Source organism: Arctopsyche grandis, chromosome 12 (genome assembly GCF_051622035.1).
Source record: "Arctopsyche grandis isolate Sample6627 chromosome 12, ASM5162203v2, whole genome shotgun sequence".
NCBI lineage: Eukaryota > Metazoa > Arthropoda > Insecta > Trichoptera > Hydropsychidae > Arctopsyche > Arctopsyche grandis.
Window position 1 is genome coordinate 6,256,383 of NC_135366.1, and position 27,513 is coordinate 6,283,895.

Here is a 27,513-nt window from a genome sequence, read left to right on the forward strand (position 1 = left end):
TAGAGTGAGACGCGAACGATAATTTATGACACTTTAAGAGTATTTATAAACATGACACTAACAACTTTTGAATAAATTGATATTTATTCAACTTAACGCTATTTAACATACATTTTAACAATCATTATATAACCTACGAGTGAAGTAAAAATATATAAGAGAGATAAAGAGAACATATTTATAATGTAAGTGAAAAAAGAAAAAGTTATAGGCGTTTAAATAATTAATATCTGACATAGCGAGAGAGTGGCGAAAAGGGAATAAACGAGTGCGGATAAATACTAATAGACGTTACCGAGAACTGGATAATGGAGTATTTTCAAACGTGTGTATTATGATTATTTTTAACCATCATAATGGCGGATTTGATTTCTACATATACAGTGGTGTAGTGCTAAATTTTGCACAATTATTTTTGCAATTTTTTTTACAATTTTTACATAATCAATTTCGACTCTACTTAAATAAAGTAGAAAACGCTACATGCCGGAAGGTTTTACTTTGTCAGTACTTTTAAAGATGATTTTATTGCGTATTTTAAGATAATTTATTGCGTAACTTCTCGTAACCATACAAAAAAAAACAGACTCTTTTTTTTGCATTATGCAAGAAATGCATCAAATGTATACTCAGAGCAATCTTCGAGTGATGAATGTATCCTTCAGTTCATGACACAAAGGCGTTTGTTTGTTAATTCATTTGATAAATATGTACCTTCCTACCCTCATGTATCGATAGTACAACTGAACATCCACCCTAGACAATGGTTTGAGCCGTCATAAACAAAAAAAGGGTCCGGAGCCCATTTATTTCAATAATGGTACCATGAATGGAGACCGATATTTTAATGTGCTAAAGACACATCTGGTGCCTCACACGTAGTATCCTTGAACCTGACAGCATTTTTATGCACGACAGCGCTCTTTGTCATCGAGCTTGGGTGAAAAATATATTTCAAAAGTGGTAAAACTTTTCGAAAAAATTAAAGTTTTATACTTTCGTTACGTACACCGTGGATTAAGCGAATAGAATCCCAGAGACTGTGTGACCGTTCAAGGATTATCTGTTAACGGATTAGCTAAGTGCAAGTTAGCTAAACAATGATTGTACTTCTCAGAACTGACCCATGTCGTGGGAATACATATCCGAATACGTGACTATAGAATAGGTAAACAGATTAGACGTCCTGAGAGATCTACTCGGTATAAATGGTTTCAAGGATTAGCAACAGGCTAAGTGCAAGTAAGCTAAACAATGATTGCACTTCTCAGAACTGACCCATGTTGTGGGAATACATATCCGAATACGTGACTATACAATAGGTAAACAGATTAGACGTCCTGAGAGATCTACCGCTTATAAGGCGGTACGTAGGCGATAGCATGTCATTCTGGACTGAGCACTGCCAGTGCGTGTATCTCCTTAATCATCAATAAATGTTGTGAAACGACTAAGGCTTTTTACTTGGATCCTCCACCCACCCCTACGCAACACTATTTTGATATTTGAAGTGTACCGGCTATTCTAAAACTCTGCAAATATATTGATGACCAAACCGAGCAAAATGGCAAAAGTTTGAAAGCGATCGGAAGAGTGTGAATAAGAAACCAAATTTTGTCAGACGAAAAAATCGAAAGCGAGCTAAGAATAGGCTAGTTAAACAAATAAAATGAAAACCAAATTGCCAAAAATATTATGGCTATGAAAAATCAAGCTTTAAGATATTGCCTCACGTAGTACTATGTAGTAGGGGTCTCAGAACAATGACGCATTTAAGGTATTCTCGGTAAAATGGGTCGCACGCATCGTCCGCATCTGTCAAACGCAGGGTCCGCAGCCCGCTAAATTATCAGGGGTAGAAAGGAAGGGAGGGTACGACACACGCAGCACATATCCTCACACGAGAGTGTTTTTTTTTCGTCGACGCGGCAGATGTGTCAAAACAGTCTGCGTTTATACAACGACCATAAAGCTCCGAACAAGGCAGGACTAAATTGGCTTCGAGAATTTGTAAATAGCGCGTCGTCCGTATGGCGGGAAAAAAAAAAAAAACAGAAATTATGCAAAAAAATGCGGACGCGAGCTTTTCTAACTGCGAAATTTCAGCGCAGAGTGGAGACGAATCGATAATTTTTCACGGTTTCGCAATATGTAGGTTTTTTGTGATTTTTGATAAATAATCATATCGTTTTATACGTAAACGTCATAATACATACATGTATTGCGACTATCTTTAGTTTTGATATGACGTTCGAATTTGTTATTTGTCGCATGAAAATGATAGCAGTCATCACATTTGCATATAGATTGTTTATGCATGCAATCATACGTGCCATATACATATATATGTAGACTGATATATACATAGACTAGTGGTAAGCTTATAATGCTTTGAAAAAAGTGGTCGCGGGTTCAAATACCACTGGTTTCTGCTGGCCATACCTTGGATTTGTGACTCCAGGTCGATCGTTTCCTATCAGTGTTTGCCAATTTGTCTGATTTTCATTGAAACGGTTCCAACAAATTGAAAACCTTACCCATTTTCTCGCAAAACTCAAGTTTTCAGCAATTTCGAATTTCGCTGAATTGTATAAAATGCTGCATATTTACAAATTTGACCATAAATGTCTCTGGGGATGGTAATTGATATGTATGTATTGAATTTCACCAAATTGCTTAAAAATTCTGCAAATTTACAAATTTGACCATAGATGTCTCTGTGGGTGTTAATTGATATGTATTTACTTTGTATAATACTAATAATACTTGTATCAAATGTACAATGTTTTTGCCAGAAAGGCACATTGAGGTTGGGCCTTGTATAAATTAATTAATTATGTTGAAAGTTTCTAAATATAAAATGTCAACTCTTTATTTTACACATTCATATACATACTACGTATGCATATGTGGTTGAAATTTGATTTCAGGGAAACATATACTGTATGCATATAGGCCACAAGTAGCTAACCCAGTCTTGGACTGTGAGTTCCCGAGGGAGAAAAAAACTAAAACTTTCATGAATCAGCTTTAGATTATCTGCTAAAATGGAATTTAAACTTGAAAAGTACCTATTCAAGGACGTGTATAATAAGTGAGAAGCATCGGGGCACTATTAATTGATATCTATTACTTGAGAGACTATCCTAATCAATTGCTATTTGAGTGTTCTCATTGATTTACCTGAAGGTAGGCAATCCACGTAGAGGTATATTTGCAGACCAGTCTTTTGGCTACGACACCCAACGAGAGAAATTTTAAATCCTTGAAAAAAGCAACGAGCACAACTACATAGGAGCACCCAAAAGAAAAACGCCTTATTTTACATTACACTAGTGGTTTTACCAGACTTCGCTCGGTATTCGTAATATAACATGGTAAATCTAATAATAAACATTAATTTGTTTTTTTTATTAAATTTATTGGATACCATCGTCATAGAAACTTTGATTTGTTTTTGAAGCTCTCAACCAAACCTTACAAAGTCTCTTTCGAAATTATATACTAGATGAACAAGCGCATTTAAAGATCGCTCCAAAGCGACGAGTTCACTTAAACAGATACAATACAATCAATCAATATACACAAGCATTTTATACAATGCGAATTCATACAAAAATCCACGGTGACATATATGGAGAAATTTATGCAGCATTCTATAATCCAATTGGCAAACCTCAAGACGTTGAATAGCTTGAGATTAGCTAGAGAGATAGAAAAGCAGATGCCAATCTACAGTAACTGTCACAATGAAAGTCAGAAAAATTGGAAAACTTTGAAAGGAAAAGATCGACCTGGAGTCACAAACCAAGGTCTGGGCAGCAGCGAGACTCTAGTGGGACTCGAAACCGTGACCACTCTACTCGAAAGCATAATATGCTAACCGCTAGTCATAATATGCTAACTACGTGCAGTGGCGGACTGGGACTGAAATCAGTGCATGCCAGGAGTCAAAGGGGGCCCAACCAGGGTTAAAAAAATTTGTCCCCCCCCCCACATATAACAAAATTTTCTTCTTTCCATCACGCTAAAAATCAAGGGTAAAAAAGAAATATAATTTTATATAATCAATAACTAATTAATAATTAATTAAATATAATAAAAGCAATTTTATTAAATAACTAAAACTTTTTTTGGACCGAATTCGTTACACATGAAGTTTAAATTCATCTTATTCGTTGTTTTGTGAGAGAATGGACGTCTGCAAATAAAATAAAATTTCGAGAAATAAAATCATTTGTGATTGAACCAATTCAGTAAAATATTAATTTAAAACCTTTCTTGAAAACAAAAAATATACGATCTTTCGGAAAAATAAACGTTACACATCTGTTTTTGAGATAAAATAAAGTAAAGGGGACCTTTCTAACGATTCGCTCCATAAGATGAACAATTTCTAAGAATTTTACCCAAGGCATACCACTTAAAAACCAAAATATACTTGTTTCGAAATAATAAAATCTTTTTTTTTCAAAACACATAGCAGGGATTATTTTATTAGTTACCCAAAAGTAACATACATAAGAAATAAACGTAGCATTCATAGATCCATAGTATCTCATTAATCATTAATTCATAATATTTTCTAAATTCACACTATTCCTTAATTTAGGGGGGCGAGTGCCCCCCTTTGCCCCCCCAAATTACGCCCCTGAAAAAAATGCAAAATATTTTCAATTAATATTAATCGAAAATCGGGATTTTGGGGAGGGGGCCCCTATCCTATATTTCTATATAGATTAGGAATAGATTTTATATTCGGAAACTGTTTAAAATTGTGTATTATTATTAATTATCTTACTATTATATATCGTCGAAGCATAATCAAATGTTATTTTGAAAGTATGAAGTAAATTTAAATCGCTGGTTGATGATGAATCTTCCTATCGAAATTGTTTTAAGCAATTCAGTTTATATTATTCACGAAAATTAGTTTATACCCATTTTTATTTCAGTAGGTAGTTGTTACATAGGTATTGGAATATACATAATATTGAGGTTGGAAATGGGCCCGACAAAAGGGCCCACGCAACTTACATTTCGAGCCTAATAAAAAAAGTTAACCGATCCTTGGGCTGTTAAAGCAGGTATTAGTTGTTTGTGTATATCGTAAGAAATTTATTTTGTTGAAATACCCAAACTTTAGGTCCCAAAGACCTATAAATTTTTACATACGTGAAATATAAAAAGTTATTTAATTTTACTGAGGGCCCATATTTTCTAACAGATAGTGGGGCCCACATGCCATCGGGCATGTTCGCTTGTATGGCCAGTCCGCCACTGACTACGTGTATTGTGATGTGCGGTTGTTCTTGTGCGATATTCATGAACAACCGTCTCGTTCTCCGACGAAAGGTTGTCTTAGACTGTATTCGTTGGAGGGTGGTTGCCTCATGTTGAGAGCTTTAAGGGTCAAATTCCTTGGCTTTACTACGTGTATTGTAAGATGTATGTACATAGCTCACCTGTCCTATGGGGTCCAGAAGCTTATACTGGTTGAGTTGTAGATAGCTTCCCGACGCATCTATGGACACTCTCCTGGACTCCCTCAGGGGCTGTCTCCTCCTGAGGGTTCTCGGCGAGCTGCCCGGCGACCTGGTCCCTTCTATCCTCAAACCGGAAGTATCGTCGCCGCCTAGAGACCTGGACTGTTGCGTGACTAGCAGCCTCGCTCTCATCTCCCTGGTCATGGCCGACGGCTCGTTGGGCTTGGCCGGTGGTTCGTCGTGCTGGCGCAGGTCCAGCGACTGGGTCTTTGGTATGTTCCTCAATAGAGGACGACACGAGGACTTGGAGCAAGGCACTGTTGAATTACTATCATATACGCTGTCGGTACTAGCGGTAAATTCGTCGTCGTCCTCGGCCTCCATTGTTTCGGATGGCGCTATCACAGTGATTTGGTTGGCTCGGGGGCACGTCGAGGGGGGTAGTGGGGGAGGGGGGTGGTGAGGGGCGACGGCAGCCGGCCTGAGCGGGGGCGGATGCTCGGGGGCGCAGGCTCCGGGCCGGCCCGCTGGGCAGACAGCCGGCTGCTTCGCGGGCCGCGTCATGAGGCTACCTTCAGCCTCCACCGTGGAATATCTGAAACAACAAAAAAAAATAGAACTTTAAAAAGAATTCTAAAATCGAGAGATGGATGTACATACATATGTATAGGTTAAGAAGAAAGTAAACCAGTGCTCGATTAAAAGTATCTGGGATACGGTTCTGAACGAATGATGCTATCAAAAGACGTCGTATGGTAGGGTGACCATACGCTGTTTTGGTCGGGACAGTCCTGTTTTTTTTATTACTAGCCTCTTCTTAGCTCGCTTTCGATTTTTTCGTCTGACGAAATTTGGGGTCTTATCCGATCGTTTTCAAACTTTGCCATTTTGCTCGGGTTGGTCATCAATATATGTGAAAAACAAATCCGCCACTGCGATGGTGAAAAATAATCGTAATACACACGTTTGAAAATACTGCATTATCGTTCTTGGTAACTATTATCCACGGCTCGATGATTACTGGTCACAAAGTCACTAAAATCTCTATAACGGAACATCTGGCAGCCGAAAAGTCCATCATACTAACGATAACTATCATACTATCAAGAACTTGATCGCCAAGTCTTTGTGACCACCGCAATGTGACTAATAATCCAATTGCATTGCTCAAAGCCAGAAAAAAACCTTCCAAAACCAGTCTACCATCCATTTCAGAATACTATGAGAAAGTATAGCAAATTTGGTGGTCCTAAGTTAAAAATTATAAATTTTTTCATAGCTGGCAAACAAATATTTATTTTTTACTAGTCACTAGCCTCTTCTTACTTCGCTTTCGATTTTCTCGTCTGACGAAATTTGGGGTCTTATCCGATCGTTTTCAAACTTTGCCATTTTGCTCGGGTTGGTCATCAATATATGTGAAAAACAAATCCGCCACTGCGATGGTGAAAAATAATCGTAATACACACGTTTGAAAATACTTCATTATCGTTCTCGGTATCTATTATCCATTGTTCGATGATTACTGGTCACAAAGTCACTAAAATCTCTATAACGGAACATCTGGCAGCCGAAAAGTCCATCATACTAACGATATCGATATCCTATTATCCACATTGCCGTATTTATCCACACTCTTCCGATCGTTTTTTTCCCTTTTCGCCACCCTCTCGCTAAGTCAGATTTTAATTGTTTAAAAGCCTGTAAATTTTTCTTTTTTCATTCTATATTTTATAAAATTTGCATTATAGGCTCTCTTTATCTCTCTTATATGTATAATTTTTAATTCACTCGTAGGTTATATAGTGATTGTTAAAATGAACGTTAAATAGCGTGGTATTAAGTCGAATAGCGTGGTGTTTTGGCCAAAAATCGAATGACGTTTACATATATCTTTCTGTATTAAAGTATCTTTCTGGAAAATTTGCAGTTATTTAATTTGTTAAAATTCAGAAAAAAATCAGCCTGCGGCGCATGAGCGAAAATCATAATTTATTATATTAAATTTTTATCTTTTTTTTTGTACACAAAAATTGTACATTCTGAAAAAAGTTATAATTCCTCGACAATGTTGGTCATATTTGAAGGAAAAATTATAAAACTTTTGAACGTGCAACACATTTGTTTTATAATAGGGCGGGGGGGGGGGGGATATGGAGTTCTGGGAAATATGCTAATCACCCTAATTTTAATTATAAGGTATAAAAATATCTCCTTGCACTGATGAAATTAAACAGATCGAAGTTTGCACGGAGCTAATGCGGCGATAATAACGCGAATGAATCCAAAGCTTTGAGAAACGTTGCAGTGGAAGCAAAATAACGAGAGAGGGAGAGGGAGATGGTCCAAAAAGGAACCGAGGAGCGAGTGTTAAAATAAATTTCGCTATTTATACGCTTGATAACAATGGATGTGGTGTAATTTACGGACGCGAGTTCAAAGTTGTTCTCATTGTGTTACAAATTGGTCTGGAGCTAGTCGAGTGACGTTTAACGTCCGTGTAATTATTCGAACTGTCATTAGCAAAACTCGGATAGACAGAACCCGACAAAGGTTACAGTTCAATTTGGATAAATTGAAAAATCGACCAACTATGTATATACATACATATATACATATGTATGTATGTATGTACATACTACCCTTTTCCTGACGTACATACACATTGTTCGATTTCCTCTTTTTACTTTCATGCTCAAACTATAATAAATATGTATATATGTATACATATAATATAATACAAGTTTTGTGCCCATTAATTTTTCAAAGTATGATTTCTGAAAAAGAATTAATTTTTTTTTATCTTTATAATAATAATAACTAACAACAACAATTGTCTTCGCAATCGTAATCATAACTGAAGTCAGAATCAATGTCGGACCTGAAGTTACAACCAAAGTCGGACCTGAAGTCACAGCCAAAGCCGTAACCAGAACTGAAATAGGAATCCATAATTGGAACTGAAAGAGGAATCAAGATCCACAACTGAAAAAATAGGAATCCGGAACCAGAACTGAAATAGGAATCGAAATCATATTAATATAACATCGCTATTCCGTCTGTGTGTCTGTCTGTCTGTCTGTCTGAGATAACGCTCGCCGTACTATAATAGTCATTTCGCTTCGACATACATATGTACGTCACAGCTAAACCACTGCCAAAACGTATATACGAATACAATAACAAAAGAAAAAAACTTCTATATACATATGTATACTGATCGCTACTAATATTTCGGCTTGGCAGAGAATTTACTACCATCTATTAAAATTTTATTTAATTAATTGATTCTTCTATCGGTGTTTTATATTGTTTATATAGGTAGGTAGTTTTTACCATTTTTTTTTCATATTAAACAATTAAATATATTTAAGAGGTATTTTAAAAAGAAATGGGCCGCGTGGGGATCGAACACATGATCGACGACACATTTTTTTTATTTTTTTTTATTTAATAAAGAAAAAGTCGAAAATATTCGTTTATCATGCATACAAATGAAAAACGGTGAGTATTATATACATATGTATATGTATATCAGTGGCGTGCGGTAAAAGTCTCTCTCCCCCCGTCGTACATCTTCACTTAATTTGCGCGAGCAAGATACAACATTAACAAGAGGAACAGGCTTTTCCTCCCGTATCCTGCGCGTGCACATTAAACAAGGCTGTATGACAAAAAGAGATAATTTCACCGCATGCCACTGATATATATTATATTATATATACATAGTACCGTTTACCATGCACCCTTTTTTTTTGATCTTTCGACTTAAGATCTTTCGATTTTCGATCTTTGCCTTCTGATATTTGCTTTTTCGACCTTTTCACTTTCGGTCCCGTGAGGTAGACCATATATATATTTATTTTATTTTTAGCATTAACTTTCACAAGCTTTCTTTCCATTTTTTCTAGCCTATTGTTATCACTATTTACTTCGCTAAACTGAATGAACAATATCGATATGAACAACGATTTGAATTTATTGTTAGTTGAATTGTTGATAATTTTATGACACTGGCCCAGTCCTTCTAATAAGGTAAATCGACCGACACTTTTTTTGAGGGGAAAACATACGCGATATAACATAGCTAATGCAATTTGTGACATGAAAACACTGTACATATGTACATATTATATCAGGCCGTGTTCCCGTCAAAAAACTCGCGACATTTTTTGCACGGTTTCACAATTGAGTTGGGGTACACATTATATACATATTCACGAATCCATAAAACAAGAGGAAGATCCTCAGGTCAAAATCTCGTATTTTTGGTAGGAGCACAACCTTGGGGAATTTACACGTCGACAGTCAACGAGTGTTTGTTGCCCACTACATAAACAGGCTTTATTATCATCATAAGGATTTGCTTACAGCGTGAATTTTACCGGTAAGGTAAGCTTTAGGGTATGTAATCTGGAAAAAAATTGGATATCTACGTACTAAAATTCAAACATTTAATGATTAAAAAAAGTTCAAAGAAAAAATAAATTTCCATACGATTTTCCACTTAAGTATAAACATGTGATTTTTTTTATATGTAAATGAAATATCATTCTATACATATATATATATATATATATATATATATATATATATATATATATATATATATATATATATATATATATATATATATATATATATAGAATGATATTTCTATAGAATGATATATATATATATATATATATATATATATATATATATATATATATATATATATATATATATATATATATATATATATATATATATATACTTAAATGAGTAGACTACCCTTGGTTTGCTTCGTTCCGTTTTGAGGGAATGCTCTTTTCGGGGGTGCGCGTTTGTCGAGTGGTTTGGGAAATTCGGTGGAAAAACTCGGAAGAAGTTACCCTCATCATCTGCAGGGGGGGGGGAGGGGTTACAGAGGGAGGTTGGGGAGGGTTTGAGAACGAGTTAACATAAAGATCGAGTGGGTAAACAGGGATTTTGTCAGCATAACAAAATGAGCCAAGGGAAAAGTTTGAGTTTGGCCGTGAGAATACATTTCGATATCGCATTCAGGTTATTTTACTTTAGTTAAATAATGAGGGTCAATAAAGGATGAAAGGGCCAGAAAGGGTGAATTTATTTTGTAGGGCAGAGTGGGGGTTAAACATGGAATATTTTCATTCGAGATATCTAATGCAATGCGATTTTGTTTTGTACAAAATGCCACACTTGAAAATTTTCGTTTAGCATGACGCCAGATTTTGAACTTTCAACATCGTATATTTAATTTGTATTTTAATAAAATATAGGTACATATATAAAGGAGAATTCATGGTGTCATTGTTGACAAATTTTAGATGCTGAATACAAAATAACACTGTTGAGATTGAATTTCAATTTTCCCATACATTTTAAATATGATAGTAAACATTAACAACTACATATGTATACATACTTGGAGCTACAATATGATATATAATATTATATATAAATATAATGTAAGCAAATCGTAAAAAGTTGAGTGCGCGCATTACACGATCACCGATCCAACACGTTCACAAGTTCTAAATGATAAATGAATGTGTGTGTGTGTGTGTGTGTGACATGTGCGACAGGTCGCTGACGTCACCTGTCACACATGTCAAACGCTCCACACCCCCCCACTTCCCCGCTACCCCACTTCCCCGTGTCTCCTTGATTCGACTGGTTGACGCGTCCACCACATACCCACATACACACAATACATATTGTCTGCTTTTATATATTATATATCCCTTTTTTCATAAGAGAAATAAATTTAAACAATTAAAAAAAATATTCCATAAAATTGCACATGAAATTAAACTAGAATGGGATGCTGGGAAGGTAAGTACTTATGTAGCTCTCATTCATCACAAACCTAATCCGTGTCCAACCAATGTATGTAGATTTTGCTTAATGAAGTTTTACTTATGTAGAGTGTAGCGTAAAATACACGGTCGATTTTTATTTTTGGTCCCGCACTGCTATTTATTCAGAAACTTTTTAATCACACGGTTAATTAATTACGAGCGGGTGCGCCTGACTTTAAACTGTAATTTTTTTGTTAAATAATTAAACTCCATTTTGTTACACTTTCAGTTTGGCCTGACCTGTCAACGACATATTAAAATTTGGTAATCAGTTCATCCAACCTACCTTAAAGTTTCATTAAATATGTATATACTAGTGTTGTGCCAATATACGTTGATTAAAACGGGTGGCGTTGAATTGATACACGAATTAAAATAAAATTATATAAATATAGTTAATGGTAATTTATAGGCGCGCGCGCATATTAAAACGCTCCCCGTTCGCCCGCGTCGAAATGATGAATGAATGTGTGTCTCTGTGGATGTGTGTATGTAATGTATGTATGCTCCCGTGCATGATTAGGCGCATCTGACGCCGACCCCACCCGTTCTCAATATCAGGACCTCACTCAATATCAGCAGCACAATATCAGGAGCACATGTCAGACGCTCAGGTCCCCACTTCCCCGCTTCCCCACGTCTCCTCAACACGATCGGTCGTCACGCCACATCCCTATGGTATTCTAAAATTAAAAATTCTAAATCATCCCTATGGTATTCTAAACTAAAATTCTCGATATTTCTCCACGCACTCGCACATACAAATTACATATATACAAATATACCAGGAAGGCTTAACAGGTAAACCCCAAATGCGCCTTCCTGGTCCACATAATTATTACATAGATACATACATGTAAATCTAAACAATATCTGACATCTATCGTCAGATATTACAAATATCGTATTAATATATACATATGTACATCCCATCCGTTTACATATATATATATATATATATATATATATATATATATATATATATATATATATATATATATATATAATTTTTAATAGAACTGTTTAAAATAATTTGACATGCAAATTATATGCACAAATCTCCGGAATTGAAAACTTCTCACCGCTTTAAATACGTCATACAAAGTTTGTATGTAGTTTCAATTTCGGAATTTCAATAAGAGCAAGTACTAAATTTAGTCGAGACAGCATTTGAAATGTAAAGGATGATTCTTTGAAATGAATTGAATTAATATAATATATTACCCAGCAGTATGGCTTAATGGTAGCGTGTATGTTTAGCACCAAGTGATCAGTGGGTTCGATCCGCCATACTGCTGGTTAGATTTGGGGGTATTTGTGACTCCAAATCGATCGTTTATTATCAGAGTTTGCCAATTTTATCTGATCATTGTTGAAACGGCTCCTCAAAATGGGCAAGAAAACATCTTTCCTGCTGTCACAAATCTTCTGTATTTATTGTGTGTATAATGTGTAAAAATTAAGTACAAAATCTAAATCCATAAATGTCTCAATGTATTAATTCTGTAATTAATTGTTATTTCGTGTTCTTCAGCTTCTGGAAATACAGTGATTTATGTAATAATAAAATGTTGCATTGTTTGTAATTACTTGTCCAGTATTGGGGTCTTCCTGTCGAGCCTTCCTGGTATATATCTATGTAAAAATAAAATAAGTTTCTAATTCAAAATATGTACATATACATACAAATGCAGGTATTGCAATTTTTGCGACGTGTTTTGATTTAATTTCAGTTTCGTCAAAAAAAAAATGTAGATGAGAAAGACGTTTCAAGCTTTCAGACGTACAATAATAACACGGTTCATATTTAAATATCCTTTGTGCGTTTGGACTTTTATCTTATTTTTAAGTAGGAGATACAAAAATTTAATTTATTCCACTGTTGGCAAAGTGAGGCTGCCTTTCTCTCCTTGCCGCAATAAAAGCGCGGCATTTTATGCGATGCGCCAAAAATTAAACTTTTTATTAGTTTCTTTTGACGATTTTCTTGCAGTGAAAAAGGCATACATGAAAACACGATAGGATTAAATTTTTTCGGCATATTTATCACGCATAGATCAAATGGAAACGGAATTTCCTCTATACAACTCGACGCTTTCGTTCAACGGTTTCGTTAATGAGGTTCGAAATTTCCATTGAAACTTCGACGAAATTGAACGGAGAGAACAAAGGTTCGTGATCTTATGATATTTTAACTAATATTGTATAAACGATGCTTTTACAAAATCGTAAAAATATATTTAACGTTCCGTTCACACGTACATAGATGTTTAGACATACAATTTTAAATTGTCAAAGAAATATAAATTGTGCATTTGAGGGAAATGAAATTATTTTTATTGATTGTAAGCTTATATTATATTTAGATTACGAAACGTATACCGGTCATGCAATGCCAGTACTTACGTACGTACATGCAATCATTAATCATAAATGTTCAAACAATGTCATAGCGCACGAACAAACAGTCAATGTATGATTTTATATACAATTATTATACATACAATGCACATCACGCGAATAAATACATATAGTAGATTTTAAACGTTATTGCAAAGTATAATACTATATACATGTATAATTATACTATATACATGTATAATATGAACGACGCACTAAATTGACCTCAATGTACAAATGCTATAATGATTTGAACTTTTCCCTAAATGATTAGATTCAGTGTTTGATATGAGAATATTTTGTGATTGGTGCTCGGCTTAATAGCGCTGTTTTAAACTACTGGTTTACTAGCGCTGATTATTTGATCTCGCGTTCGCGCCAAATAGGCCTCAGCGTATAAACGAGCCGTATATAACAACCAATGAGGGCTCACGACCCATTGACCAATGATCTCTCTGAGCGGAGAGTACCCAATGGGTATTGGTCGATGGGTCAAGTTTCAATATTTTAATTCGTAAACCGGAAGTAGTAATTTTTTTTTAAAACAATATTTCATTATTTTATTTTGAACTTTTAAATTATTTTTGTTTTCTTGATATTCAAAATGTATAATAATTATAGTGATTTTAAGTAATGAAAAAAATTTGAACAAAATCCGACAACCGGATGTAGAACTTTTGTCTTGTGTAAGATTCCTTACATTTGGGCTCAATTTGAATCGAAAATGCTCTCATAACCGGTATGTGTAAACGTGTATGTATGTTTAATTAATGAATTTTGTTTTGTGACCTTCTTACATTCCTCAAATACATAGTCGTGGGTTGGTCACATCCCAATTTTTTATATCGTGAATTACTTCAGAAAGTCTTGAAATATAATACACACATATTTTAATGAAATAAATTATTATACACTCACCTAGATATATTAATTTGAGTTGAGGATTGGAGGTTAATTTTTAAATTACGAATTATCTAATATATAATTTCGAAAGAGACTTTGCATATACACATGTAACCTTGGTTGGTTGATTCGTAGACAACACAAAAAATTTTTTTTTTCGATTCATAGGCGCCGATTCGATTTTTTTCCCCGGGGGCGAAGGCGCCGGGGGGGGCCGCCGGATTCTCGTTTACATATAATTTTGAAAGAGACTTAGTATATATGTATGTACATATGTTTGTTTGTTCGTGCACGTCAATTTAATAAAAAAAACAAATTAGTATTCAAATAAATTTATACAAAATAAAACTATTCAAATAAATTTAATAAAATGTTTACTATTAGATTGGCCATGTTTTAGCGGTTTATATTACAAATACCGAGTGAAGCCGGATAAAAACACTAGTTTTTAATAAAATACACACGGAATTTAATAGTTTCAATTATTTCTTTCTACTTTGGTTTGCCGCTTATCAAAATGCGCCGCCCTTGGGCGTCGCCTTACTATACCAACGGAACGTCCCTGAGCATGTGAATATCTTCCTTGCACGTATCAGCATATGGTATATTTGAACTACGTACCAGAAACTGTCCAGTATTAAATTCATCAACTACACATCAGTATGAATGTAATATAGCAAATTCCTTCTACACTTCAATGCTTTAAATGGTCAGGTTTCAAATTCACATGGAAGCGTCTCCACGCACGGATGCATTCACGCGATTAGAACAAATTATTACAGACATAAATCTACACCATTATTTGTACAAATACATACTTAATATATGTATACGCAAATCCAAGAATTGTATATAATAATAATATATATAAAAATGGACGCGATGTATGTTTGTGGGTCGACTGCATCGACAAGTATGGACATTTAAAAAAAAACAAAGTTTAGAATACCAGGAGTATACGTCATGTATAGGGATGTGGCGTGACGACCTATCGTGTCGAGGAGACGCGGGGTAGCAGGGAATTGAGGACCCGAGCGTTTGACGTGTTCTTCTGATATTGAGCGCCTAAATTTGAACGGGTGACGTCAGCGTCAGATGCGCCTACGAATGCGCGGGAACGTACACACATGCACACATCCACGAATACACACACACCCACACACACTCATTCATCATTTCAACGTTGGCGAACGGCGACTGTATAATGAGCGCACTCAACGTTTTACTATTAACACGCGCATGGGCCTATGTATATATAATCTTACATTATATTTATATTTATTTTTTACAATTTCGCCATAGTGACATAACATTTTAGCTCCGGATCGTCAATATGGCTAATTTATTACAATAATTGTTGAGAAATCTGGCGAAACTAGAGATATAACAATAACTCAAGGTTTGCAACAGAAATTTGGGGAAGGAAAAGCCAGTTTCAATGAAAATCAGAAAAATTAGCAAATTCTAATAAGAAACGATCGACCTCGACAAACCAAAGTCTGGCCAACAATGAGACTTTTAGTGGTAATCGAACCCGTGACATCAACACGAATGAATTCAATACTCACCACTAGACCACGCTGCTGGTTTATATATACCATATAACTTTATTTTAATTCGTGTATCAGTTCCTTTCCGAAGTCACCAGTTGAAATCAACGGGAACAACACTAGTGTACAATACAGAAAGATTTAAAAATTGATTTCAAAGTTTCGACATCGAATCCCATTCAAATTTCCCTGTCGATTTCGGCAAAAATTTCGACTTTCGATCTTTCTATCGAAAATTCGCACTTTAGTCCGGATAATTGACGTCGGGCGTATTTTCCGGATTTTCCGAAACGTCTTCCTCTTATGAAGAGTGACGTTTTAAAGCTGCGTGTAATCGGAATTCGCGGTTCGTAGACGGCGCGTTTTCATCAAGTAATGGAGAGCCGGCGAAAATAGACATCGGAAATCGATAAAAACCCGACAACGATGATGATATCGAACGGAAAATGATGAGGCCTACATACATACATATAATGTATACATTTCGTTGAACGAACCCTTCAGCTATATTCCCTTCGAAACCCATCAGCCTTGTTATCGCCGTTGAGCTTCAACAATACAAAATTGTACCCATGTATGTATGTATATGCTAGTGTCGTATAACTGATAAGGTCTCTCGCGGCGGAAAAAAATGGCTAGATATTAATTTGCATGGCGATTGTTTCCTCTTTTGTTGCAGAGGAAAGTGTCGCCCTGTTTGAGGCATTAATCATATTTTATTAGAGCCCTTTGTCACGACGGGTCGACCTGCTGAGATCGTATATCAAGCTATGAATGATTAATAGCGACCCTGGAGCGAAAGGGTTAAATACGAATCAGGAAAATTGCTACCGCACCGGTATCACTCAATGTCGTGCTTTTTTACAATGCACAAAAATAAGTATTCTAATCTTTGAGTGTATATTTAATGATATAAGTTTTTTTTTATATTGTACTACGAGTTGCCCTTGTTTGTGAAAATTATAAAGAAGATTAAAAATCTTTATATTTCAAAATTGATGATTTAAAATTGAAAACTGTATATTTAGTCTAAGTTCAATTCTCAGTTTAAAAACACTACTTCTGTTTGACTTAATTCACAAATTGTTATCACTTCTTTTAATTGGAATGTCTAGAATCTCGGAAAAGCTGAATAAACGTATTGCAGGCCACCAGTATTTTTAAATTATTTTTTATTATATACATATAAACCAGGAAGGGTTAACAGGTAAACCACAATGTGCCTTCCTGGCCGATTACAAACAATGCAGCATTTTTATTACATAAGTCGCTGAATTGAAAGCTTGAAATTAAAGAGGCATCTATGAATTTTAATTTGTACATAAATTTTATTGTACATTAATCATACTCAAATAGTGGTGACATAGTAGGCAGGAAGATTTTTAGCCAATTTTTAATCGAGGAACCGTTTCAACAATGAAATCAGAAAAATTGGCAAACTCTGATAGGAAACGATCGACCTGGAGTCACAAATATCCAAGCCTGACTAGCAGCATTACAGATATATTCGGAATAAATTATTTCCGATTGAATCCGGCGCCTCTCGGTGCTGCTGGCTAAATATTGTTAAACGTAAAACAATATTAAATGTTTTGCGAAATATTTCTCTAAATGAAGAAAAATGGACTCTTGCCACTTTAAAATATAACGGCTCATTTTTACATAAAATAAGTACAAATTTAATTTAAGTTTTATAAAATGGATTTTAATTTTTCGATTTTTTTTATATATAAATTACTATGTATCACATAAAAGATTAATAAAATAAGAATTTAAAAAAAAAAATTAAATAGCCATCATTAGAGAGGTCGTGGGTTCAAGTCGTGACTAAATACGCTGCTTGCAAGATCTTGTGGTTATTAAAACATAGATCACCCGTCTCTTGTTAGAATTTTCTGATTTTCATAGCTTAATTGTTGTGACCGATCCAATAAATCGAAATCCTTCCCCTTCAGTTTCTCGCAAATTCGTGTTATTGGCATCTCAAATTTGTTGACTCTAATAATTGCTACCTACATAATGTATTTCCCGCAAATTTTCTGTGTGTCAATTTTTTTTTTGATTATCCGTAGATGTCTCTATTGTATTCTATATACTGTTATGTTATTATTTATGTAAAAAAAATAGTGTAAGCATATGTGTCGCCTTGGGGTAATTCCTGTAATGGCACACATTATTTTTGTATTGAAAAATAGATACTATAGTTATTTTCAAATGAAATATTATATGAAATTTTTTCATTAGAATTAGATAAGATCAGTATTTTTTCACGAACATTATTTTTTATCAAGGTCAAACTATCACCACATTCCTAAACTTTGGGTAGCAGTGATCCAAAACGTGCCTTAACTAATATAATGAGTGATACCATATCAATGGCTTGAATTGTACCTACTCGTACTATATATTTATGTATTTATACCTCACACATATATGTATGTATGTATGTATAGTATAACAAAGCAGAAAAAACACACCTTTACAAATCGGAATGTCAGTGATTTTTTTGTTAATAATACGCACATTTTTCAAAAAAAAAAATATCCAAAGAATATAAAAGTCTATTTATACAATTACTTCTAAGCGAAATTTGAATTTTCAATGCGTGAGATTTCCTACGCATTTAAAATTCCGTCACGGTCTCCATTGACTGTCAAAACTTTTCAAACGCAATAACAATATTATGCCAGTGAGCTATTACAATTGAACGTACATTAAAAATAGCTTTGTCGTGAAAGTCTCCACTGACTGAATGGTAAAGTGCAATGTCAAAGCGAACTATTTTCGGAAGTGCAATGCAAATATTCCAGCACGATAAAAGTATGCAAAGCGTACTGAAATTATCAGAGTGAAAAGTTTCATACAAACAAAGCATTTCGCTCGAATGCAGTCATGCAGATCATTTTTTTTCCAGTAGAGAAGTCATAATTCAAATCCCGACTGGAATCGAAAAATGTATTCAATTTTATTGAAGATTTATATTACGAGTATCACTGCTTGCTAGATCTGGATGATTATTATTAAATCAGATCGATCATTTTCAGTACGAAGTTTATCAATTATAGTGCCAGCAATAAGTATATCTCGGTGGTTGCGTTAGCCACTTCATCGCCATAAGCGCACCGGTGCGCGCTCCTTCATATTTAAGGCTATGGTTTGAAATTAATTTTGGTTTCTTCACAGCGACATCTAAAAAAATATTCTATAAGTCAATAGTCAACGTTAGTTTGTATATATTCAAGCTGTAGTATCAAGGGTTGTCACTAAACATATATAATAAAATAATCGAATCGGTTTCTACAAACGCGTGGTGATTAAGTGGTTAATGCTAACCACCAAGAGGTTCTCGGGCTCGAGCCCTGAAAAATTATTCGGAGTATTTCTGCAGTGCTGCTGGTCAAACTTGGTTATTTGTAACTCCAAGTCAATCGTTTCTTTCCAAAGTTTGCTAATTTATCTGATTTAATGTTCAAATCATATTCAAAATTGGCAAAAACAATTCAACCTACTATTTGTCACCAACATCTGAATATGATTTCAAATTTTTAATCTATACATTCATAGTATATACATATGAACAAGTTTAATACCATATGTGTCATTCAGGAGCAATCCGTATTTTATTTATTTATTTATTCCAACAAACATGTACACTCGCTTTTACAGATCGCTCCAAAGCGACGAGTGTACTAATGCAGATCAAGAAACACTAGATCATATATAAATATATAAATATAATTTAACTGGCATAACCTATGCGATGATATGTTATCAGGCTTACCACTTAGATATATGTATGTAAATATGTATATATAAAAACGGACGCGATGTATTATGTTTATATACATATATGTATGTATGTATGTATCTATTATTAATTATTATTGTACATCGATTTTGATTCCTTTTTCAATTCCAGTTCTCAATTCCTTTTTCAGTTCCAATTTCCAATACCTGTTTCAGTTCCGAATCCCGATTCCTTTTCAGTTCCGATTTCCGATCCTTGTTTCAGTTCCGATTCCCGATTTCTGTTTCAGTTCAGATTCCAATTAATTATTACTATTCGTATTGTAAGTTTATTAAATCATGCATCAATTTTTTTTCCGAATCCACCCGTTGAAATTTTAACAGGCATAATATAAAAGCACTAGTATAATATAAAAGTCTCAAATCGATACAAAAATTCAAGGAAAAAAATCCCCAATATCACTGTGAGTACACGCAGGTCAATTTCGCAGCATCACCCTTAGGAGGTTTATTTTTATCCGGGATAAAATAAAAACAAGGAAAAAATTGAAACCGGCAAGAAAGATTACATGTGTATCGGCGTGTGGTTCGTTCCGAGTTCTCATATCGCGGGGAAACGGTTCGGAAAATTCAGTTTCCCGGCACGTTTCTAGTATATGAACCGAACGGGAAAACACAGCGCTCCGACATATTTTCCGACGTGCACCGGCAGAAGTGTATCTCTCGGAGCGTGGCTCGTTTTCCGAGCTTTTCCAGATTAGCGATACGAATCGACATTAAGCTCTTTTGCATGAGCTATATCGTATATTGAAATTTCTAACGAGAACTATTGGTACAAATATATAACTTTAGTACGTACAGTACGAACGTATCAAATGTGGAATGAGGATGGGGATTGAGCAGGGTAGTATCTGGTATCCCAACACCTTTTTTCAATCGAAAAGCCATCTCGTGAATTTATTTGCTTTTATTTTTGTGCGATGTACGCATATCTATACCGGAAATTATTCCAGTCCAATTTATATACAACTGCTTTTGCTATTGTACTGAAGTATCGGCTATCGATTATATATCTAATACTTTTAATAATGATATAACCTTCATTCGTTGGATCGTAAATCCGTGACGTCATCAAACAAATAATTCGATTTTTTTCGATTCAAAGGATTCGAAGTCCCCGGGGGCCAAGGCGCCGAGGGCGAAGCTGGCTTCGCGCGGGGGGCGCAGGCGCCAGATTCTGGTATACATATAATTTCGTATACATATAATTTTTTATAAGAGACTTACTATATAAGTTTGTTTGTTCGTGACAGTCAATTTAATAAAAAAAACAAATGAGTATTCAAATAAATTTAATAAAATGTTTACTATTAGTTAGTCATGTTTAAGCGGTTTATATTACAAATACCGAGCAAAGCTCTATCGCTATTATATATATATATATATATATATATATATATATATATATATATATATATATATATATATATATATATATATATATATATATATATCTTTGTACATATTACATTAATCAGTGTAGACTAGTGGTTAGCAAATATGTTTTCGAACATAGTGGTCACGGGTTCAAGTCCCACTGGTTGCTGCTGGCCAGACCTTGGTTTGTGATTCCAGATCGATCGTTTCCTATCAAAATATGCCAATTTATCTGATTTTCATTGTAACGGTTCCAACAAATTGGCAACCTTTACCAATTTCTCGAAATTTTCGAGGTTCAGAATCTCAAATTTCGCTGATTCGTATAAAAATGCTGCAAGTTTGTCCATGAATACTTTTCTTGATTGTTAAATTCTGCATTTAATCTCTTTCTAACTATCCCATCATTAAAATTAAATGTCTAAAGAGACCACAGTGCAAATCGATCCATAGAAATTGAGTTATATGACGGCTTTCTAAAAATATTAGGGAAAATATTTTTCAATATATTCACACAAAAGAAACCAGATCATATTCTCATCTTATTCCCGATAGTCATTTAATCTCTGGAGACGACTCGAATGCACTCCATTCCATTATATTTCCGACACTTCACACATAAGAGAAATGCACTTCTCGTATTCGCCCAGTATAAAAGAGCGAGAAAACCAACCCTCACCAACACCACAAAGCCAAGGGGTAAAATATTACATGACCATCTCTCTAAGTCTAATTTTATCCGGTTATGACGTAAAATCGCACCCAGAGCCAGGTTTGGGAGGGGCTCGTAATTTTTGGCACTCCGTATGAGGGAGTGGGTGATGTAAAATAGCGTGGGTGGATAAAGCGAACATGCCACCCTATATTCGGCACCCCCATTCTCGATTTATTATTCACGGGTTGGTTAAATTTGAAAATATCCATCCGAGTCTCGGCATCTCGATTCGGTATCCACGATTTGCCGGACGCATAGCCAGAAGGGTTACAAACAAAATACCATTAATATAAAAATGGAAAACATATAATACATACATATTCGGAGCGTGAAACTTTTATTTGAAAAATTAATAAACAGCCTGAAGTGTATTGGTTACGTGTACATATTTATTAATGAGGGTAATTTACATAAAATGTTTTTTTGTTCGTTGAGTTGTATAAATGTTTGTCTTTGATAGGGTGAAATTCCGACCGAGTGTGTTCCAATTGTTCAGATTATACATTCGTCTTGTTCAAGTGCTGGTATTTAATATTGAGCAAATACAACGTGTGACGAAATCCACTCGTGTTCGGTGTGGTTCAAAGTCACCGTGTGTGTGTATAATCATCGCCATATTAATCAATTCAATGGGCAGAAATTAGCAACTGTTTTCTGCTTAGTTGTATACGATTTTTTTTTTTTTTGGTAGCATAATTAAATATCAGAATCGTGATCGTTGACACGGTATTATCGGATAATTATAAGCAGTACTAATGATCTCGTCTTGATTAATTTTTTTCGGAAATATTTTTGCTTTATCAATTGACAACAACAGACGATTTTTTTAATGATCATGTAAAAATTCAACGTTGAAATTTTTTGTTTGAATTCGTATCAAATTTGTAAGGTATTACTATTTTTTTTTTTAATTTTATGTCGTATATCAGTAAGTTTTCCAATTAAAATATCATTATAATATTTATTTTCAATAATTCAATGTATTTTTTTTTAATATATGAGCCGTTAAAGTATAAAGTTTTTAAAATGTGAATATATACATATTAGCCGATATACATATTTGAAAGTCCACTTTTCTTCATATCGAGAAATATCTTGCAAGACATTAAATATACATATGTTTTGCGTTTAATAATACTTAAAGAAAACGCAAAACGCGCAAAATGGAAAAGTTTCAAATTGATCGGAAGAATGTAGGATATATGTAATATAATATATTGTCATGAGCGAAGTGAAATATAGAAGACCATTAAGGGTATACAAAAAGTTTTTTAAAAACAAACCTCTTTTTAGTTTTGTATATAATATTAAGATATATAAATTATTATTTTGAATAAAAATACCAATAATTTTATTTTACTACTGCCATCTATGTATAAAACTAAAGACTACATAGACGTCACCCAGATTTCAAATTTGCAAACTTAAAACGCGTCTTAAAGGATATTTTATATCTGTCGTAATGGCGGAGGATCCATTTACTTATATTGATGACCAAAATGAGCAATATGGCAAAGTATGAAAACGATCGGATAAGAGGCAAATTTTTTCCTGAATTGTAATCGTAAGTGAAACGTAAAGGATGTTTGTAAAAAGGCAAAATCCCGACATCGTTATCGTTCTAGGTGTTTTTAAAAATTAAGATGTTTAAATTTTATTCGAATTATTGAGATAAATTGTATGGAGCCAATTTTGTTAGCAGGGTCCAATTATGTATATATGTATATTATATAATATATTTTTGTGGTTCGGTGGATATTTCGCACATGGCGATATAAACTCAATCTGGGTTTACAGTGACGAGTGATCGGAATATCAGGCATTCAAAAATTCCACCCATCGAGAGTGAGCCACGTGAACTATCACACTAACGAGAATTTGAGTCTATAATAATCTATATTCGTGATTTTTGTGGCAACGACTGTCGTGTGCGAGATCGCCATGCGCGAAATTGTCCGTTTACCATTTTTTGAAAGTTTCCAAGTTTACAAATGATAATATTATAATAGTATAATTTTATTTTCGCATTGTATAAATAAAGCATTGTATAAAAAAAGTAATTTCCATTACATGAATAAAATCAGCTAAATTAACAGAAATTTTCACAATTAGATCGGTATTTTAATGTCCGTTTACATTATCCAGCACTGCACGTCAACAGCTCAGCACAGCACTGTATGTCAACAGCTCGGCACAACGGTGCACGGAAAAGACCACTTTTATTCATATTACACAGACAGCACCGCTCGTTTTCATGTTTCTTCTGGCACGTTTATGTTTGTTCTGGACATGTGTTTGCGTCGTATCGTCGAGTTAATATTGTCACAATATAGGTATAAAGTTTTGTTAGTACGGGTGCACCCGCCACTATGACTTTACGTCATGTTTGAATATTTCCACAAAGATAACCATTTCGTGATTTGTACTGCTGTATATGATGAATAGATCGCGTCAGTTACTGCTATTTCAATACGTCACATGCACATTACGGAACATATCAATGTGTCCGTATAGAATGTATTTCGTACTGCTGTTTACGTGCAGTTTGCCGGCTCGAGCTCTGCTGGTATAAACGAACCTCAATGCGTATTTAATTTAATATGTTTGTAAAAGAAAACACATTTCAAAGCCACAATCGCATAAAATAGGATATGAAAAATTCCAAAACGAAACGAATTAAACTTCCATCAGAAAAACTAAACCGCAAACGCGCATTTAAATACATAATTCGAAAATCGCATATATGTATATGTAATATGTATATGTATATGTATATTTACACACACATATGTACATATATTGCAAACGTTTTTGGCATGGAGTAAGCCTGAAATTTATTATTAGGAAACGGAAAATTTTCAAATTATTTCGTCACAACCCTTAATTTGGCGGGAAAATCACACGGGGCGCGTCGTGCACAATTTGTTCAAAGGGAAAATTCGCAATTTTCCCAATCGGCCTTCGTCCGAGATAATTTGTTTGGGTTTCGCACCTTCTACTTTGAGATATTATATAAATACATACATATACACATATGTATTTATATAAAAGGTCACTATTTCCGTTCGAATTATCGTCTCGCCGATGATTACCATCGTCGACTTTTCGTCGCCTCGGATTAAAAGCTCGCCGCCTAATGGAGACGTCATTTTCCCGTCGTAAATTCAATTATCCGCCAAAAAAAGGTTGAACGTCGCTGTTTCGGAAGTGGAAGCGCTCGTTGAAACGGAATATCTCGCTGTACGTGGGACTTGAAGCCGTTATATCTGATTTACGAGAAACGCTCATGTAAATTACTCGAGGCGCGTCACACACGAACTTATGATATTATAATATTATATATATGTATATGGAATTCATAGGGGGTTTTAGCAATTTAAATCAATTGCGAAATTTGAACGTATTTTGCAATTTGAATTTATGAATTTTTTATGCAAAAGCGGCAAACACAATACTGAATACGGGGTAAACTTACAGCGTTTCAAATGAGTCGAAAGCTTTCTTTATATTATACAAAGCATACAAAGAAAGCAATCAACGTATATTGTGTTTGCGATTATTTGAGCTAAATTAATTGGAATAATTTCATATGAATAATTTAATACATAGAATGGTTTTAAACTGTACTTGATGTCTGCTCAAAATAATTAAATGTAATTGATTAATATAAAATGATTTTCTATGTACGTAGTAACAATAGATGAAATTTTGTGATCATGCGAAAATTCGAACTCAGATTTTCACTGATTCAAACTCAGAATCGATCACTGATCACGTTTTAATGATCTAGAAAAAAATTGTGTGTGTGTGCCAGTGTCAGAAAATGAAAAAAAGTAAGATAGGTTGCCAATTTATTTGGAACCGTTTCAATAATGATAAATTGATAAATTAAATAATCAGATAAATTGGCAAAATTGTCAATTATGATAGGAAACGATCGACCTGGAGTCAGCATAGCTCGGTCGTTAAGCTTCTGCTTAGCGTCAAGAAGGTGCCGGGTTCAATCCTTGAATGAAAATGAATTTTTCAGAGTATGCTGTTGGTCAGACCTGGATTTGTGACTCCAGGTTGATCGTTTCCTATCAGAGTTTGCCAATTTTCTCTGATTTCATTGTTGAAACGGTTCCCGGAAACAAAATTGGCTAAAAATCCTTCCTACCTACTATGTCACCACTATTTGAAGTTTGGTTGATGTACAATAAAATTTATGTACAATTCATAGATATCTCGTTAATTTGCGAGTTTTTCAGTGTCTCGCAATTCAACGACTTGTAATAAAAATGCTGCATTTGTATTTGTAATTGGCCAGGAAGGCGCATTGGGATTTACCTGTAAGGCCTTCCTGGTATATATGTAAATAAATAAATAAATTTATCCAATTACTGGCCAGCAACAATGGATCAGAGCTTGAACCCATTACCCCTCGGTTGTTATCATTATACACTAACTACATATGTTGCTGGTTTTAGTACTGACATTCTGATCTAAATTTATTTATAGATAAAAAAAAAACTATTTTAAAGTCAGAATAGATATTTCTGTTTTAATTTAGATGATAAATAGCAGTAGCAATGATTCCACGTGCAAATATTAATTCATCTCTAGTTGTTGGACATATAATATATTTCTTTCAAACAATAGACAAGAATAAAATAGTATAACCAGAGAAATATGTATGTCCATATACAAACAAGTTCAAGATTCATTCAGTTGTAAAATAATCTATCTCGTCATCTTCAAATAATTTTAAGGTAATCGGTTGGGCAATTTATCATAGCGAAATTTCAGTATGGTAGTGTGTGTTTAGTAAATCTTTTAAGTACTTCAGTCCGTCAGCTATGCCTTCTTTCCGAAGAAATTTTAAATAAATTAAATAAAATGTAAATATAAAAAAAATAATTCGGCTTAGCATTTAATGATATACTATAGTCTAATTTTTCAATATCATATCAAAATTACTCAACTTCTCAAAAACAAAATTGCTTAACCATCATAGTTGATGCATGTGAGGTCTAATGAAAATTCTTCTATTATACAAGAAATAGTGTTAGATTAAAATCTATAGCTATCTCGGCGGCCGTTCCCGACCAAATGTGAAAAATTATCATCTGAATCACTGGGAAATTCTGGAATTTTCCACCACACAGTCCCAACTTAAGTAATTAATCCAACAAATTGGCTCGAAGGAGTCGTAAAACGCAACCGACGCGGAGCTCTCTCAATAGTGCGATATTATTATTATAGAAAATTCTCGCGAAAATATTATGATTCGTATTATTAATATGCTATATAACATACATATGTATATATATTTTTAGATAATAGTATATATAAAACGATCTGACAGTCGCTCGTTTCGCTCATAATAATAAACAGCGATATATGCGGTTGGATTAATTTTATCAATAGTA

The 27,513-nt window shown here is 34.3% G+C and overlaps 1 protein-coding gene across 2 annotated transcripts in view; it reads right to left on the reverse strand.

The window, feature by feature from the left end:
* Nucleotides 1–27,513, reverse strand: part of LOC143920055 (calcium/calmodulin-dependent protein kinase kinase 1) — a 132,857-nt gene that overhangs the window by 62,913 nt on the left and 42,431 nt on the right. For both annotated transcript variants that reach the window (XM_077442741.1, XM_077442743.1), the window contains one exon: nucleotides 5,466–6,081. In XM_077442741.1, coding sequence (XP_077298867.1) covers nucleotides 5,466–6,050 — 585 coding nt within the window. In that variant the 5' untranslated portion in view covers nucleotides 6,051–6,081. The remainder of the gene's footprint in view (nucleotides 1–5,465; nucleotides 6,082–27,513) is intronic.